The sequence below is a fragment of the Vitis riparia genome, chromosome 19 (assembly GCF_004353265.1).
Source record: "Vitis riparia cultivar Riparia Gloire de Montpellier isolate 1030 chromosome 19, EGFV_Vit.rip_1.0, whole genome shotgun sequence".
In the NCBI taxonomy this organism is placed as follows: domain Eukaryota; kingdom Viridiplantae; phylum Streptophyta; class Magnoliopsida; order Vitales; family Vitaceae; genus Vitis; species Vitis riparia.
Genome location: NC_048449.1, coordinates 9,126,368 through 9,143,853, shown reverse-complemented (window position 1 = coordinate 9,143,853; position 17,486 = coordinate 9,126,368). Strand labels below are relative to the sequence as shown.

The 17,486-nt window shown below is 40.2% G+C and overlaps 1 protein-coding gene across 1 annotated transcript in view; it reads left to right on the top strand.

The window, feature by feature from the left end:
* The window catches only part of LOC117908551 (probable helicase MAGATAMA 3), a 50,214-nt gene that overhangs the window by 865 nt on the left and 31,863 nt on the right, over positions 1-17,486 (top strand). The window contains exons 4-8 of the mRNA XM_034822192.1: positions 291-500; positions 1,288-1,479; positions 1,656-1,691; positions 9,103-9,188; positions 9,373-9,423. Coding sequence (XP_034678083.1) covers positions 291-500; positions 1,288-1,479; positions 1,656-1,691; positions 9,103-9,188; positions 9,373-9,423 — 575 coding nt within the window. The remainder of the gene's footprint in view (positions 1-290; positions 501-1,287; positions 1,480-1,655; positions 1,692-9,102; positions 9,189-9,372; positions 9,424-17,486) is intronic.

The following is a 17,486-nucleotide window of genomic DNA, read 5'->3' as shown; positions in this document are numbered from 1 at the left end:
ACAAGATAATCAATTTCTGCTCTGAAAAACAAAGATAGCCCTGTAATTGTATTCAAATCATGCGTTTTAGTGCGTCATCAAATTGTGGATACTAAATTAAATGCACTTTTGCTCTCTTTAATTTTTTTTTTCTTTTCAATTATATGTGACTACAAGGATTTGTTCATTATTTTTGCGTCTTTTGGATTTGAAAGAAGTGAATTTGTATTTCAAAATGAATGGTATTGTTTATTAGAATTGATCAATGTTACCGGGAATGCTTAAGTATTTGGAAGGGGTTTCTTTTGCAGTTTCAAGAGGGTACAAGACTGCCAACTACATATGCTTTTGCATTAGCAGAGCATCGTCAGGGAGATTTACTTAGAGTAAGAATGTGGTTAGATGGAGAGGTCAAGGGAATAAATACAGATGAAGTTGTATCTTGTCCAAGGTTGTTGAGCATGCACTCTCTTATTGGTAATCTTATTAATGATCCAAATAGAGGTTTGTATATTCTGAAGGTACGCTTTTCCTTGAGAAATTAGTTGTGCTTGTAAAAATTTTTTGTTTTGTTTCTATGGTATGGCTCTTATATTTTGCTAAAGTTATATTGCTGTGAAAAATATTTTAATTTGTTAAAAACGTGCAAAAATAGAACTTTTATGGGGTATTCTATTCTTTCTTAACTCTTGCTCTTGCCAAATACTTGAAAATTTTGGCATACACTAAAATATACAAGATAAAGGATTTATACTTCTCCTTGAACATTGTTGATAAGAATAAAAATGAAAAGAGCAAAATTTCTTTCTTAGTTTCCTTGATCCGATATCCTTCAGAATTATAATCTCTCAATACAAAGGATATTTGGTGCTTTTTTAAGCATTCGGTATCTAAAATACTACACAAGCAGTCACTGAAAGGAATCAGTGAATCATGTTTTCAACATACATCACATACATAATTTCTGATGCTACAAGTGGAACCTGGAAAGTTCATAAACCTGAAAGGTTATTTGATGTGGGGCCCATTTATCATTATTAATTTAGGTTAGCCGCTAACAAACCAACCTTATGCCGCTTTTAGAGGAGTTCTACTTGATGTTATTCAACTCAACTGGTTTTCGGTTTGTGATTCAAAATTTTGAGATTGGTGGGGAATGCCTTTGTGTTTTTGTGTTGGGGGTTTCTGTATTACTTTGATCAGGATCTGTATTTTGAGGGAAGGACCTCTCATCCATCTCTTGTACTTTTATTATCATTAATAATTTTTTTTGTTTCTAATAATAAAAAACAATCCAAACTTATGCAGATTTGCAGTTTATCAACTATTGTTCGTGAATATATTGGTTTACAATCCATTGGGTCTCTCCCCTTCAAGGACTTGATATTAACAGCGACTGACAGCAGTCCTAGTCCTGGTGAACAGTCCTGGAAAATTCCTAGACCATTGATGGAGTTCATTGAGACAAATCACAATGAATCTCAACTAGCAGCAATACATGTGAGTTTCTACTCAAATGATCAAATGTAGTTGTCAATACTTAGTTGTATGAATCCAAGATCTCTCCCTCTCTCTCTCTCTTGCTCTTTCTCTTTCTCTTGCCCTCCTTTGTCTTTATTTTTATTTTATGTTTTAGGGTTCCATCAATTCTCAATGGAAATGATGGTTTGCTGCAGGCAAGTCTTTCACGTAAGGCCTTTGTCCTGATACAGGTTTGACTCTTGGTTTCTTGAAGTGCTTCTGTTTGTTTATTTTGATCTGCATTCTTTTCAGCTTATTGTGTTTTATATTTGCAATGTTATTATTATTATTTTTTGATTCCCATATTATATTGAACTAGACTGTTGAGTGAATATCTTGATCAACTATGGCTGAACCAATCATGCATATGTGTATGTTAAGTAAAGATTTATCATAAATCTTGTGCTATTATGAATGTTTCAAACAGAAATCCACATGGAATTTAGATCAAGTATGCTCTAGTTACCTTCACTTAATGGTAGGTGAAGAAGTCGAGGAACATTTCGATTACTTATTTCATATCAATGAATTAGTTTGTTTCTAATAAAAAAATTCATTAGTAATTAATGCATGAGGCAAGGCAGTGGCATCTATAAATAAAAATTTAAAGTTCTTGTAGTTAATTTGTAGTTCTGAATATATATAGAAGAATTTTGGATGCAAGGTGTTGTGACAGAGATGTGGAGGTTCCAAGTGAGTTCTAGTAGGGAACCACAACCCCACCCCCACCCCCACCCCCCTCCCCCTCCCCTCCCCACCCTGCTATACCCGCCCACCCCATAAAAAAAGAGAGTTACACATCACCACAAAAAAAAAAAAAAAAAAAAAAAAAAAAAATCCAAGGCTCATCAACTTGAAAAGGGTAGTGAAAATATAAGAACTTATTAACACTAGCACACTACCAATGTTAACGCATTTGCTTATTGTTTCTATTACTAATGTACTCTACTTTTATGTACCCAATTCTAACACATTTATGCTCTTTATACAAATCCTAAAAAGGTTAAAAGGGTCATTTCTCATGTGGAGCCTTTGCATGTGTCTTGTTTTTCTTCTTTAGCTTTTCTACACTAGTTAGAGACTCAAGAGCCAAATGCTTTTGTTAGTCCAATACCCTATACTACTAGGCTAGGTAGTCATATCAAGGTTGGGTTGTCCTATGTGCCATAGATTTTAGTGGGAGGCTACATTATGGCTTTAAATTTGAGGATTGTTTAATGAAAACATAATAGGATATGTTATTTAAGAGGTTCTTTTGTAGATTGATTAATGGAAGCTCTATTGAAACATTTAAAAGGAATTTTGTTTTTAAGTAGATTGAAATTTGATCTTGTGATATAGCTTAGAAAGTAACTGAAGAAAGAAGTGAGAAAAGAAAAGAAATCGTGGAAGATGAGGTGTGAGGGTAGTGTTACGTCATGAGTTTTTCTATGGTATAACTTATAAGTAGTGAGCACCTTAAAATTACAAAAGTTCCATTCTAACGCAAGTCACAAAGGTAGCTTTTTACCCCATTGAATGCTCCCCCTCAAAACTTGGGTGTTTATCACTTATGTCTTGCATTCCTAGTTTATTTTGGAAAGCAGTACTTTGAACTTGTTATTTTCAATTTCAACTATATTATCACTTATGTCCTACTTAGTGAACTTTTCTACTATATTATCTTCAATTCTTACATTGTCATCATAAGATCTAATGGATTCTTTGTTACAAAACCCTAATTCACTAAATAAAGTCTTCTTTGTAGGACTTGCAGGAATTCACTAAGTAAAATCTTTATCATTTTTTGAATAAAAATTCACCAAGTAAAAATCTTCAATTAAGTTCACAAATCCTAGAAGCCATTGCTTTGAATTCTCCCTAGATTATTTCATGCACAAAAAATCAAGCTTGTAAAAAGGATGGTTCAATGCGAAGGATCAATAACAACAAAAAGGGAGAATTTCTTATCCTTGATAAAGAATAGAGTTTAGGATGTTGCAATCACTAAAATTGCTCTCCCTATTATAAATCCTTGCAAAACTTATTGTTGAATCATCATATGATGATGATGGGGTTTAAGAATCCTACATTGCTTTCAGCCTGCCAGGGTAGCCAAGTTGGTTAGGGTGAATGTTGGGTGGTCCTAGTAAGAGGCATATGGTCTCAGGTTTGAATCCTGTTGTTGATGACACCCTGATTTACCTAGTGCTAGTTGTTGTGGGTGAGGTCAACACCCCGAGGTTTGTGTCCTCATGGAGAGTCCTAAGGGTTTGACTACAGAAGGTTCCTCAGTTATTAAAAAAAAAAGAAAAAGAAAAAAAAAATTCCTAGATTGCTTTCCAAAATCCACTAACATTGATATAACCATCTAACAACTATGTTGGTGTCCTTTCCATTGGAACACAAATCATAGATGCTTCTAAGTTATAAATACTACATGATGAGGGTATGTTTTTCACTTGGGAAGTTACATGGGGAAGAATAATGACCTTAAATCCCCTCAGAAACAGGGTTAGAGGATGCCAAATTGATGTTACTTTGTAAAAGAGAAGAAGAAATGGCTAATCTCATCCTCCTTCAGTGTTCTAAAGTAGTTATGTTATGGCAGTTAATGTATGCTCTCTTTAGAGTCCAATGGGTGGTGTTCTCCTTAGTCAAAGATGTTCTTCTTGGCTAACCTATCAAAAAAAAAAAAAAAAGATGTTCTTCTTGGCTAACATGGATCCTTTGTTGGGGAGAAAAGAAAGAAAGCTTGGAGAGCAGTTCCTTTGTGCTTAGATTGGACCATATGAAAGGAGAAAAATAGGGGAGCGTTTGGAACCATTGAACAAGTGGATTAAGTAATCAAACAATCATTTATGTACAATTTTTTTGCAGTGGGTTAGAGTGTACATAAGCAATTGCTCATCGCCCATATTTGATATTATTGATTGGTTGAGCTCTAACTAAAGTGAGGATGTTGTTTTTCGTGTAGCCCTTAGCCGTGTTTGGCCTTTAGGTGCCATGTATACACTGTGTGTGCTTTTGTGCTACTCCTTGTTAGGTGCTATTAATACAATTTATTTTTTCCTATAAAAAAAAAAAATCCTACATTTTCATAGTGAGTTACTTTCCCTATAAAAATACCATCACCATTTACCTAAGAAAGTTCTATTCCTAGAAGAAGTCCTTAAAACCTAAGTCCACTTCACTCCTAAGTCCATGTACCTTGATTTATCTTACCAAATGTTCTCTCACCCATTCACTAATACTTGACCAAAGTCAGTCATTGCATATTCTTAGGTGGTGTTTGTTTTTTGACTGAATAGAAAAAGTTGGCTTTTTCTATTTAGCTAAAAGTACCTTATTAATATTAACCAACATCACTAAAATGAACTTGTTATCAATAAGTTTAATTTAATTATGTTGGTTGATGTAAATGAATTACTTTTAGCTGAATAGAAAAAGTCAAATATTTTGGCTTTTTCTATTCAGCCAAAAAACAAACACCACCTTAGTACTAGAAGTAATCTTAATGAGGATCTCAAAGATGGATTTTGGATACATAGTACATAGGATTATATGCTAGACAAGACTAGATAGAGGTGATGTGGTGAGTAATGGCCTCTACACCAAGTTTTTGTATGGTGTATTATGTGGGTGAGTAGGCATTTAAAGATTCATTTCCAATTTGTTTGTATTGCTTCTCTTAGAAATGCTTAGATGGCTGATTTTTGGGAAAGGGGGAGAGGGCAGTTATTGGAACTCATATTTGGAGAAATTTCCATGATTGGGATTTTGGGACTTGCACTTGTTCCTTCATACTGGAGTATTCCAATGAGGGAAGGATGTCATGAACAGTTGGTTTGGAGGTCCTTGAAGAATTGTTAGCTTCTTGGTCAAGTCATTTTGCTTTTCATTCTATGTTCCTGCCTGTTTCCTCTAAGGAAGTGTGGTCCACAAAGCTCTTTCTTAAGTTTGTTTCTATGCTTGGGAGATGGTGTGGGAGAGAATACTCATGATGGATCCGCTTATGAAGGGACTTTGGTCTTCTGGTAGTTGGTGTTGCCTTTGCAAGCATTGTGGGTGTCAATGATATACTTATTTATTGTAGATTGCCCAGTGGTGTATAATCTTTGTCATCCCTTTTGTTTAGAATCTCCTGGGTGTGCTGCCTTGGTTGCTGAAGGATTTTGCTCATGGACTGTCAGCCATCAGGTGAGTTTTGTGGGGAGGAGCTGAAGAAGATTTGGAAGGCAGTCCTTCTCTTCCTCTTCCCATGTATATTGAAAAGAATGGAATCATAAAATTTTTGAAGGTTTGTGGAATCAATAAGGCTCTTCTTTCCAAATGGAATTGGCGATTTGCAAATGAGAGAGAGGCTTTGTGGAATCAAGTGATTAGAGGGAAGTATGGGGAAGATAGAGGGGGTTGGTGCTCTCGGGAAGTGAGAGAGGCGCATGGTGTGGGGTTTTGGAAAGGAATAAGGATGGACTGGGAGTTGGTGGGTGCCCGGATTTATTTCAGTGTTGGCAATGGGAGGAGGGTGAGATTTTGGAGGGATAGATGGTGTGGGGATTCCCCTTTGTGTGAGTCTTTTCCTTCCCTTTTTGCTTTGTCTGTTGACAAGGAAGCTTGGGTGGCGGATTTTTGGGATCCCTCGGTTGAGGGGGGTTGGAGGGGTTGGAATCCCTGTTTTTCAAGAGCCCTAAATGATTGGGAGGTGGAAAGATTTTTGGAGCGTCTTCATGGGAAGAGAGTGCTTGGAGATGTGGATGATATGGTGGTTTGGACCGAAACAAAGAGTGGCAAGTTCTCGGCCAAGTCTCTCTACCTTGCTCTAGAAGCGGACTGCACTTATTTGTTTCCCTCTAGCTGTATTTGGAATGTGTGGGTACAACCCAAAATTAGTTTCTTTGCATGGGAGGCTACGTGGGGTAAAGCCTTAACCCTAGATCTTGTTCAGAAAAGAGGATGGGCCTTGGCAAATAGATGTTTTATCTGTCTTGAGAATGAGGAGACCATAGACCATCTTCTTTTTTATTGTTCAAAAACAAGGGTCCTATGTGAGTTACTCTTTACTTTGTTTGGGGTGTCTTGGGTGCTGCCCTCTTCAGTTAGAGAGACTCTCCTTAGCTGGGCATGGTTTTTTTATGGACAAAAAACGCAGGAAGGTGTGGAGAACTGCTCCTCTTTACATATTTTGGACGGTTTGGAAGACGAGAAATAGATTGGCCTTCAAGGATGATGTGTTGTCAATCCAGATATTGAAATACTCTTTTGTTTATTCTCTTTGGTCTGAGGCTAAGTTGTTTATAGTTGAATGCTCTTCAACTATGGTTAATTTTATTGATTGGTTGGGATCCTATTAAGGTTGTTTTTTGGGCCAGCTGGATGTTGTTCTCATTCTTCTTTTTCTTTGGCCCTTTTGGTGGTGGGTGTATAGGTTTGTATACCTTGAGTCACTTTTTGGCGTCTCTTTATATATGAAATTCTCTTTACTCATAAAAAAAAATAAAAAATAAAATAAAATAAAATTTTTGAAGGTTTGGAAAGACTAGAAGGGTTGGTGAAAAATGCATTAATTAATTCTTTATTTTATTTAGTCTCTGGATTCAGCAAGAATCGACATTAGTTGACTTTTAGATGTCATTGATTGTTTGGGAAGGGGTTGAGGTGCAGTTGCACCTTTTTTTTGGGTCTTTACTCTCTCTGTATACATCCTGTACTTGAATTGCAACCCTTTTTATTAGACACCTATTAATAAAACTTCAATTTGCTTATAAAAAAAAAACTATACGTGATTCTGCCTCCTGAAGACAAGACAGATTTTCCAACCAGGTCTCAGAATTTGAGAACTATTGGTTTACCCCTATGGGAAGATCTAGAGAAGATAGTGGCAAGCCTGCTGAAATGACCTTGATCCATATATCTGACAGTGTGCTTTTATCTAAATGTTATTACTTGACAATAAGATCCAGAAAGATAAATTTAATGGTAAGAGCTAATAATTGTTTCCTTTTAAGAAAATAATAATATCATATGCAAACTGAAGGTGGGACATTGTAAGATTGTTTCTCCTGACCTCAAAGCCCTTTATGAAACCTCGAGCCTCAGCGCTCATCATCATTCTGCTCAAAACATCTACTGCAATTGTGAACTGTAAGGGTAGGATTTTCTAGCTAAGTTTACAAGAGGCTAAAATCCAGGCCCTAGCTCAACTATATAGAAGAATTGCAAAACTATCACAGGAAACAATATTAAATCCATGAGGTGCATATAGCATTGAAAATCAATTGTAAAGACCACACACCCTCCTCTCCCAACCTAAGTCTTATGTCTGACAAATGATTAGCTATCAACACAACATTCAGTATCTGACTGCCCTTAATGAGAGCCTCCTCATGAAGCACAAGTCTGATGAGCTCAGGAAGGAAATTGGCAATAATCTTATAAAGATTGAAAACTGAACTAAAGATTCTGTCTTCTTTAACGTCATGTGGCAGCTCTTTTTGGAATAAGGGCAATAATGGTTAAATTAGTGTTCTTATTTATAACCATATTGTTGTGGAATTCATGACATACTTTTGATTGCTTGTCTTTTTAAGTCAGCCAAAAATCTTGATAAAAAGATATTGAAAAACTTAGGGCCTGGAGCTTTTTCCTTATCCAATTGAAATAAAGTTGCTTCAATTTTTCCTTGGAGGAGGGATGTTCTAACTAAACTGCAGTATTTACAGTGACCAATCTCAACCCTGAATCCTCCCACTGTCAACATTTGTCCTAAAATATGGGAGAAGGAGATAGTTAAAACTCATAATATGGTTGTCTAACAGCATGGGCCCTCAACAACTTGTACTTGTTCAGTTTTTGCTTTCTTCTTCAATGGGCCACCTAGTGAAGGGTTTGAAGTTGCAGCCACCTTCTTTCTGACAAGAAATGAGAAGAATATTATATTATTAGGGAATGGTTCACAAAAGATGGTACTAGATCCTTCAAAAAAGAAGCTGTGCAAGAAGAAAGAGAAAAGAAACCAGCGGGCAGAAAGGAAAAAACAAAGATCAGCCTATAGAAGGCCCCTAACTAAACAAATGCAAGATGCCTATAGATGATCCCTTGGTAGACTCCTCTCTTGGCAAGCCTGTTGACCTTATGGTTTGCTGATTTAGACTTCAAGAAAAGGAACAGCCCTGTTTCACCCATCTAATCCTATATCTTCTCAACAACAGGTTCCTGAAAATAAGGTGCCCTATGATTGTCTCCCAAGGGAGGACCTAAACTTTAGTTTGTTGAGCCAAATATCCTACAGCTCATGGAAGTTACATCCTTTAAGTACTTCTTCTTCGTTAAGGACCTATTTTCTTCATTTGGTCTGTTCTTTCTTTTTCCCTGATTGGTAGTAGCAAATAGGTCTATTGGCTTTTATGAATTTAAGCAAGGAGAAGCCAGAAATAAAAGTTTCTCCTATATTCCTATACTGTCTCAGTCTGACACACTGGAAATTCATTGCTCATATATATTTTTAATCTGACTTAATTGCTAATATACTCAAAATCACTATGTTATATCGTTGTCTTTTATTTCTGTTTTATAGTGTTTTCATAACCTAAATATGGTATTTGAGGGCATGCTTTCTTCTAGGGTCCCCCAGGAACAGGAAAAACACAGACTATTCTTGGGCTTCTTAGTGCCATTTTGCATGCAACTCCAGCAAGAGTGCACTCCAGGTGAGAACTTTGAAAGTTCTATTTGAGCAGTCAATCTTTAGTCTAGTGAAATGTCTCTATCATTCTTTTTTGGCTGGTTGTTGCTGTGGTCATGATAAATGTGAAATAAGATATGGTGTGCATTCAGATTCCATTCTCTGTTCATTTTCACTTATTTATTTTATCTAGTTTCCTTTTCATGTAGGGGTGGATTGCGTGAAATAAAACGTGGGCCATATTTACCTCTCCAGGAAAAGTATGTAGTTGACTTCTTACTATCTTCTTCCTCCTGATGATGTTAGCCATTTAAAGTGTCTGTAACTTGATTGAGGTTGTGTGGAATGTTCTCTTTCCTGGCTATTTGTTTTTTTAATCTATGATGTCACACACATTTCTATTACATATGATGTTCTGCAGAAAGAATTTGATCATCACTATGAACTTTTTTCATTCTTATGAATACTTCGATTGAAGCCATTTTAGAATGAAGATTAAACTTAAACCTGTAAACATACAGATACAAGTATAATGGAATTGGAGACACTAGATTCCTGATTCCATAGATTTGACATCTCAAAATTTTATTTTTTAAATCTTTATGTGCCTTCTACGAGGGATTTGGAAGGTAGATACAAGTCATCTCTGTTCATGCTTGTTGGGTAAGGAACGAGTCAAGCATAAAGAACAGTCAGATAAAGTGCTGAGGGAAGCTTAGAAATCTAGGGGAATGCTTGATTCAGTTATGGCAAGTTGTCAACCATGAAGAAAGAGACTGGGTGTTTTGGGGCTCAATATTTTAAAACTTTACATTGATTATGTTTTTCTTGGAACAGGTTTGATAATAGACTGTTTAGTGAAAATTATGACGAGGAAGAGCAGATAATCTTTGTGTAGTGATTGTGAAGCCGAGCAAGGATATTAAAGTCCTGTTTGGATTGACCTTTTTGAAGCAAAAGATCTTATTTAAGCCCCATAAGTTATGGGAATGAGCCGTCCAAGATTTACTCAGGAAAGGAATAGAAGAGGGTAAAGAAATCTTAAGTTACCCCCATGAAGGGTATTTGGGTAATTTTGCAGATTTATCGTTTTTTAAAGTCATAATTAATAATAGTTGGCTATTGTCTGATAAAAAAAAAATAATAGTTGGCTATTTGAGTCTTATTTTGAATGGAAAGTTCTATTTAGAAATTTCTTATTGTACAAGTTCCTATACTTTTGAACATTTCATTTTGTAAAAGCTTTTATTTCTAGGAAGCTATAAATTTTTTAAAAAATGTGTCTAATTTCTAAAATCTTTTAAAATAAGGCTTTGATTTTCTAAAAGTATCTATTTCTAAAATTTATCTATTTTGTAAAAATCTTTCTTTCTTTTTTTTTTCTTTTTCAGTAAAGGTTTCTAGTTTTTTGTAATCCAATTATTTGGAAGGTTTTAGAGTTCTATCAAAGAATTTAAGTATTATAATATGTTTTTTTTTTTTCTATAATTTGTTGAGTATTTTGAGTTTTCTAAAGTCTATAGCTAAGATTACTAGATGTAACCATGAGAGGAATGATAGTTATTACTTTGGGATATGTTGTTGGTCCAATTTCTAACAGCATAAACTTTTATAAGAGTTGGTAGGTTAACATAGTATTAGATTTATCTTTAACTGGAGGTCTTAACTAGAGGTCTTGAGTTCGAATCTCTCATTTCACCTTCTCTTCTTCTTCTCTCACAGAGTTGGTGCAATCCAAAAGATCACCAAATAGGGTAATGGCTATAGATGTGCATTTATACTTTGCCAATTATGGGAAAAAACTGCAATTACCATTTTGATCTTCTAACTTCTGAAAATTGATGAAGATATCCCTCAAGGTGCTACCTGATCAAATTCTAGGGACTTCTAGATTTATAATAAATGCTTACCCCATAAGTGTTCACCTCACTCAAGTACTAAAGCTAAAATTGCCACATCAACCTTTAGTCAATATAAAGAAGTAGAAATCAAGTGCTGTGACAAACAATTCAGCAACCAATCTATTGGAGAATGCATGAAGATTTATATAAGGTTTGCTATCTTAAAATAGTGATAATAATAATTAAATAAAATAAAATTTTAGATTCAAGCTATCAATCTCAGCATGGATTTACTATGGAGGAGAGAGAGAGAGTGAGGGTTAGAGAGAGAAAGTTCGCGAGAGAGAGAGTTAACGGCGACGAAGGGGGAGCGATAGATCTTGCAGGGGGCGAGCGCCATGCGAGGCCCGAGAAGAAGGTCAGAAGGGGTAGATTCGGCGTGGAATCGAAAATGTTCGAGGTCGAGGTGGAGAAGAGGAGAGACAGACTGCAAGCCACGATTGTAGAACGAAAAGGAGGGATCTCGTCGTGGGTTAGACTAGGCCCGGTGAGCCTTGGAATAGTATTCGAGTGCCTGACTCTGAGTATCGAAAATGCAAGGATGGTGAGGTGGGTCCGAGAGTGGAAGGAGAACGGGAGGGAGTATTCTCTGACGCGTGATTTTAATAGAGGGGGATGCTTTCTCCGGCTGGGGGTCGCGGATCTGGAAAGAAAGAGATTCAGCGTCTTTATCCCCAAAGGCAGAGGAACAAAGGGTGGCTGGGCTTCAATGGTGGAATTACTCCGGAGACTGGGCTGTGTAGAAGGAGGCAGTAAGAGGCAGAAGGAAGACGAGCCACGGCCGAAGCATTTTTTGGCGAAGACATATGTGGATGCTATCAAAATGGGGAATGGGAAGGAACGATCAGTAGCAAGGGTAGAGGCGTCTAAGGAGGAAGTGGGTCGGAATCTGTCCAAACTTGAACATTGCATTGTTGGGTCTTGGAACCCTAATGCAGGAAAGGGGGATGAGCTCAGAGGGTGGGGAACCAAATTAGCGAGAATCTGGAGGCTCAAAGGAAATTTAGGGCTTGCAAAAATGGAGAAGGGTAAGGTTTTAATGGAGTTTGAGCTCCCGGCAGAGGCAGAGCAAGCTGCACAGAGCGGAAGTGTGTCGGTCGGGGGGCTAATCCTCCGATTAGAGAAGTGGAGGCCGGAGTTAGGATGTCTGAGGGAAGGGGATAGGTGTAGTGAAGCATGGGTGAGAGTAGTATGCCTACCTGTTTCCTTGTGGGAGCAGGGTATTCTGAGGAGGATTGGGGATGCGTGTGGGGGATTTCTTGCGATGGATAATCAAACGGAAAAAATGGAAGAACTACAGTGGGCACGTCTCCTGGTGAAGCGGAACGGTGAGGTTCGTCCTACTGAGGTGGAGATTTGGGTCGAAGGGATTTGTTTTTTGATAACTCTATGGTGGGAAACCAGGCCAGTCATGAAGGCTCCGGCGACTGTAATGAAAGGGAAGGCTGTCGCGATGGGAACGGAGGAAGGGGGTGACGAGGGCGCACGCGCGAGGGTGCGCGTGAAGGGGGTGATGGAGGGCCCGAGGCCCGAGGATGTTCTGCTGTCTGTTGATGGGACGCGTGGTCAGTGCAGCAGACCGGGCCAAAATTCAAACCCATCTCGGTGCGAAGATGGGCCTTCAGAAAAGGCTCATGCTTTGGGTGGGCTGGACTTATTGGGCCAAGCAAGGCCAACTGGGTGGACTAAGGACCAGTCCCCTGAATCAAACTTGGCTGGGCTAGTTAAATACGGGCCTGGGAAGCCCATGGAAATAGCATCGCCCTCAAGCCTGCCTAAAGAGGTTGGGCTGGTTCCTCAAAGCCCAGCTTCTCCTGCTAAGGCCCAGGCGGAGAAGGGCCTCTCTGATGCGGAGTGCATTCAAAGGCCGTCAAGGGGCCCAGATGCGGCTATTTCCTCCTTCTGGGTGAAGGATGGTCAGTGGGGGACCCATGGAAATGAGAATCAGCAGGGGGGGATCTCCAGGACCGACTGCGCACTGCTGGAGGAAGACGCAAGGTATGATCTTGTCCCTCCTTCCCTTGGAATGGTGGCCTTTGAACCTTCTTCCTCCTCCCTTTCTCCTTTTGGTCAGACTTCTGTGAAGAAGTCTTTCGACCGCTCTGGGGCTTTTGATGATTCAACCGAGGGGGATATTCCGTGCAATGGAATTGGGATTTCAGAGCAGGATGAAGGGAAACGGTGGGAGTTGGTAGAGATCAGTGAAGATTGTAGGGAGGATAACAGCAAGGCACTGTGCCTAGCCCGGTCATTATGTCAAGAAGAGAGTGGATGGGTGGAAGCGAGATGGGAGGATAGTGACTTGGCCAGGTTCAGTCAATTCCTTGGCTTCTCGACGGAGGGCTTGGAGAAAGACATTTTGGAGTTTATGGGCAAAATCAGGAAAAGGAGAGAAAGAATCCATAACAAAGCCCTGTTAGAGAAATCAAAATTTGAAAGAGAGTTGAGAAGACTAGAATGCTCAGTCAACTATGAGGGAGGGAGGAAGAAAAAGTGTACTGGGCAAGGAAGAGGGTGCCAAATCTTGGAAGTCCAATGAAAATAAGGCTCTTGTGTTGGAACGTGCGCGGGGCTAATGACAGCTCCAAGAGGAAAATGATCAAAGCTATAATTAGAAAACAGAAAGTGGATTTGTTTTGCATACAGGAAACGAAAATTCAGTCCATGAATGAGGGGTTGGTGAGGAGTTTGGGCTCTGGGAGGTTCATTGGCTGGGGTGCTCTGGATGCTCAGGGAGCCGCAGGAGGGATCCTGATTTGCTGGGATAAAAGGACACTGGAAATCATTGAGTTGGAAAGGGGTCAGTTCTCAATCTCGTGCAGACTGAGGAATGTAGAAGATGGGAAGGTTTGGATTTTTACAGGGGTGTATGGTCCATTTACCAAAGATGAAAGGGAGACCCTTTGGGGGGAGCTTGGGGCTATAAGGGGAATCTGGGATGATCCTTGGTGCGTAGGGGGAGACTTCAATGTCACTCTATCCCTTGAGGAAAGGAGCAATCAGGGGAGGTTGTCTGGCGCCATGAGGAGGTTTGCTCAGGTAGTGGATGATTTAGAGCTTCTGGACATTCCTATGCAAGGGGGGGTGGCTTCGTGGAGTGGGGGAAGGAATAACCAAGCTTGGGCTAGATTGGACCGCTTTCTCGTGTCTCAGGACTGGATTGACTGTTTCAGTGGGGTTAGTCAGTGTAGGCTGCCCAGACCCACATCCGACCATTTCCCCATTCTTCTGAATGGTGGAGGGGTCAGGAAGGGCCCTTCCCCTTCAGGTTTGCGAATATGTGGCTCAAAGTGGATGGGTTTAAGGAGCTCCTTCGGGGTTGGTGGCAGGAGGCCGGGGGGAGGGGGAGGGCCAGCTTCAGAGTGGCCACAAAATTGAAGTCTCTGAAGGAGAAGATAAAAATCTGGAATAGAGAGGTTTTTGGGAGGGTTGAAGTTAACAAAAACCTTGCCTTGCAACAAGTAGAATTTTGGGATAGGGTGGAAAGGGATAGGGCTCTAACTGAAAGAGAGACAGAGATGAAAACAGAGGCTAAGGATGCTTTCAAAAAATGGGTGATCTTGGAAGAAACACACTGGAGGCAACTATCTAGGGAATTGTGGTTGAGGGAAGGCGACAAGAACACGGGATTCTTTCACAGGATGGCTAATGCCCATAGAAGAAATAATTCCATGGATAAGATCAGAATCAATGGGAGGTGGCTGGAGGAGGAGAGGGAGGTAAGAGAGGGGGTTGTGCATGAATTCAAGCAGCTGCTGACGGAGGAACAGTCTTGGAGAGCTGATATTGAAGGGCTGCAGCTGCAAAGTTTAAGCCAGGCTGAAGCTGATGGTATAGAACAGCCTTTCACTGAGGCAGAGATTTATGCGGCATTGATGGGAATGAATGGTGATAAGGCGCCAGGCCCGGATGGGTTCACAGTGGCATTTTGGCAATCCTGTTGGGAGTTTGTGAAAGAGGAAATTGTGGAGTTCTTCCAGGAATTTTTGAAGAAAAATCTTTTGCCAAGTCCCTTAATTCTACCTTCCTAGTCCTCATTCCTAAGAAAGGGGGGGCGGAGGACTTGGGGGATTTCAGACCAATCAGTTTAATTGGGGGTTTGTACAAGCTTTTGGCCAAAGTGCTAGCCAATAGAATCAAGGGGGTGTTAGACAAGGTGGTTGCGCCGGACCAAAACGCTTTTGTGAAGGGTAGACAGATTTTAGACGCATCACTCATAGCCAATGAGGTGATTGACCATTGGCTCAAAAGTAAGGAGAAAGGGCTGATTTGTAAGCTGGACATTGAAAAAGCTTATGATAGCATGAACTGGAGCTTCCTCATGAAGGTCATGCGAAAGATGGGATTTGGGGACCGTTGGATGAAATGGATGTGGTGGTGCATTTCATCGGCAAGCTTCTCAATTCTGGTGAATGGGGTGCCAGCTGGTTATTTCCCCAATTCTAGGGGGTTACGCCAAGGAGATCCACTCTCCCCCTACCTCTTTGTGTTGGGAATGGAAGTCCTAAGTGCTATGTTAAGAAGGGCTGTTGATGGGGGCTTCATCTCAGGTTGCAACATTCAAGAGAGAGGGGGAATGGAAATAAATGTATCCCATCTTCTATTTGCTGATGACACGATCATTTTTTGTGAAGCAAGACAAAGTCACATGACCCACCTAAGCTGGATTTTGATGTGGTTTGAGGCAGCCTCTGGTCTCAAAATAAACCTTAATAAAAGTGAAGTAATCCCGGTTGGGGAAGTGGAAGATATAGAGATGTTGGCGGTGGAGTTGGGGTGCAAAGTGGGGACCCTCCCTTCTGTCTATTTGGGGCTGCCTTTGGGAGCCAAGTACAAGGCTAGGGCAATGTGGGATGGGGTTGAGGTTAGATTGAGAAGAAGGCTTGCCTTGTGGAAAAGACAATATCTGTCAAAGGGCGGGAGGATTACCCTTATCAAAAGTACCTTGGCTAGCATGCCCACATACCAGTTGTCTCTGTTTCGCATGCCTAAGCTAATTGTAAAGAGACTTGAAAAAATCCAGAGGGATTTTCTTTGGGGAGGGGGAAGTACGGAAAGAAAAATCCATCTTATCAATTGGGAGGTGGTGTGCACCCAAAAGGAGAGTGGGGGTCTTGGCATTCGGAAAATTGACCTCTTGAATAAGGCCCTGTTGGGGAAATGGATTTGGCGGTTTGCCTTTGAGGGAGATAGCTTCTGGAGGAAGGTGATTGGGGTGAAGTATGGCAAATTGGGCTTTGGGTGGAGAACTAAGGAGGCCCGCGGAACGTTTGGGGTGGGGGTTTGGAGGGATATTCTGAAGGAGTCATCTTGGTGTTGGGAGAACATAGAATTCAAAGTGGGCAAGGGGACTAAGGTAAGGTTCTGGACTGATCTGTGGTGCGGCAACGAGGCGTTGTCCCAAGCTTTTCCCCAGTTGTTTGCTCTGGCGGTTCACAGGTATGCTTCGGTAAATGAGATGTGGGACTCGAGCCTAGGTCAAGGAGGGTGGAACATAAGACTCTCAAGAAATTCCAATGATTGGGAATTGGATGCCTTGGGAGAGATGTTGCATTTGTTGAGGGACTTGAGGATCACTAGTGAAGAGGACGCTGTGATTTGGAAAGGAGAGGGACACGGTCGCTTTCGGATTAGAGATGCCTACAAGTTGTTGACAGGGCCAAATGACATTACCTTCCCGAAAAAGAGCATTTGGGTGGACAAGGTCCAACCAAAGTTGCTTTTTTCGCTTGGGAGGCTTCTTGGGAGAAGGTCCTAACTTTGGATAACCTTCAAAGACGGGGATGGCAGCTTCCAAACCGGTGTTTTTTGTGTGGTTGTGAAGAGGAATCTGTAAATCATATTCTTTTACACTGTACAGTTGTAAAGACTCTGTGGGAGATTGCCTTGGCCTTGTTTGGGGCCAATTGGGTGTTCCCAGAGAAAGTTAAAGAGATGTTAGAAAGTTGGAGGGGCCCTTTTGTGGGGAAAAAGAGGAAAAGGATTTGGACTTCCATTCCATTGTGTATTTTTTGGACGGTTTGGAAGGAGAGAAATAGATTAGCATTTAGGGGGGGATCTCTAGCTATTCAGAAATTAAAGAATTCGTTTGTTTGTAATTTGTGGAGTTGGGCTAGGGTGTATATGGGAGAGGAGTCCTCTTCGCTTTTAGGCTTTTTGGAATGGCTTGCCACTCCCTAAGGGATGGTGAGTTTTGTTTTTGTTTTGGCGTAAGCTTCTACGTATACTCCCTGTATGCTTTGGGGCTTTTTGCCTAATTTTATTTATATATGCGCTCAATTATCAAAAAAGCTATCAATCTCAGCTCTCTTTTCTTCTTCCTTTTGTATCTGCTTTCTCTCTTGTGAAACATCACAACAACTACTGGTCAAAGGATATGATGGGTCCTTTTGTTTTTCACAATTAATAGGAGGGTTTAGAAA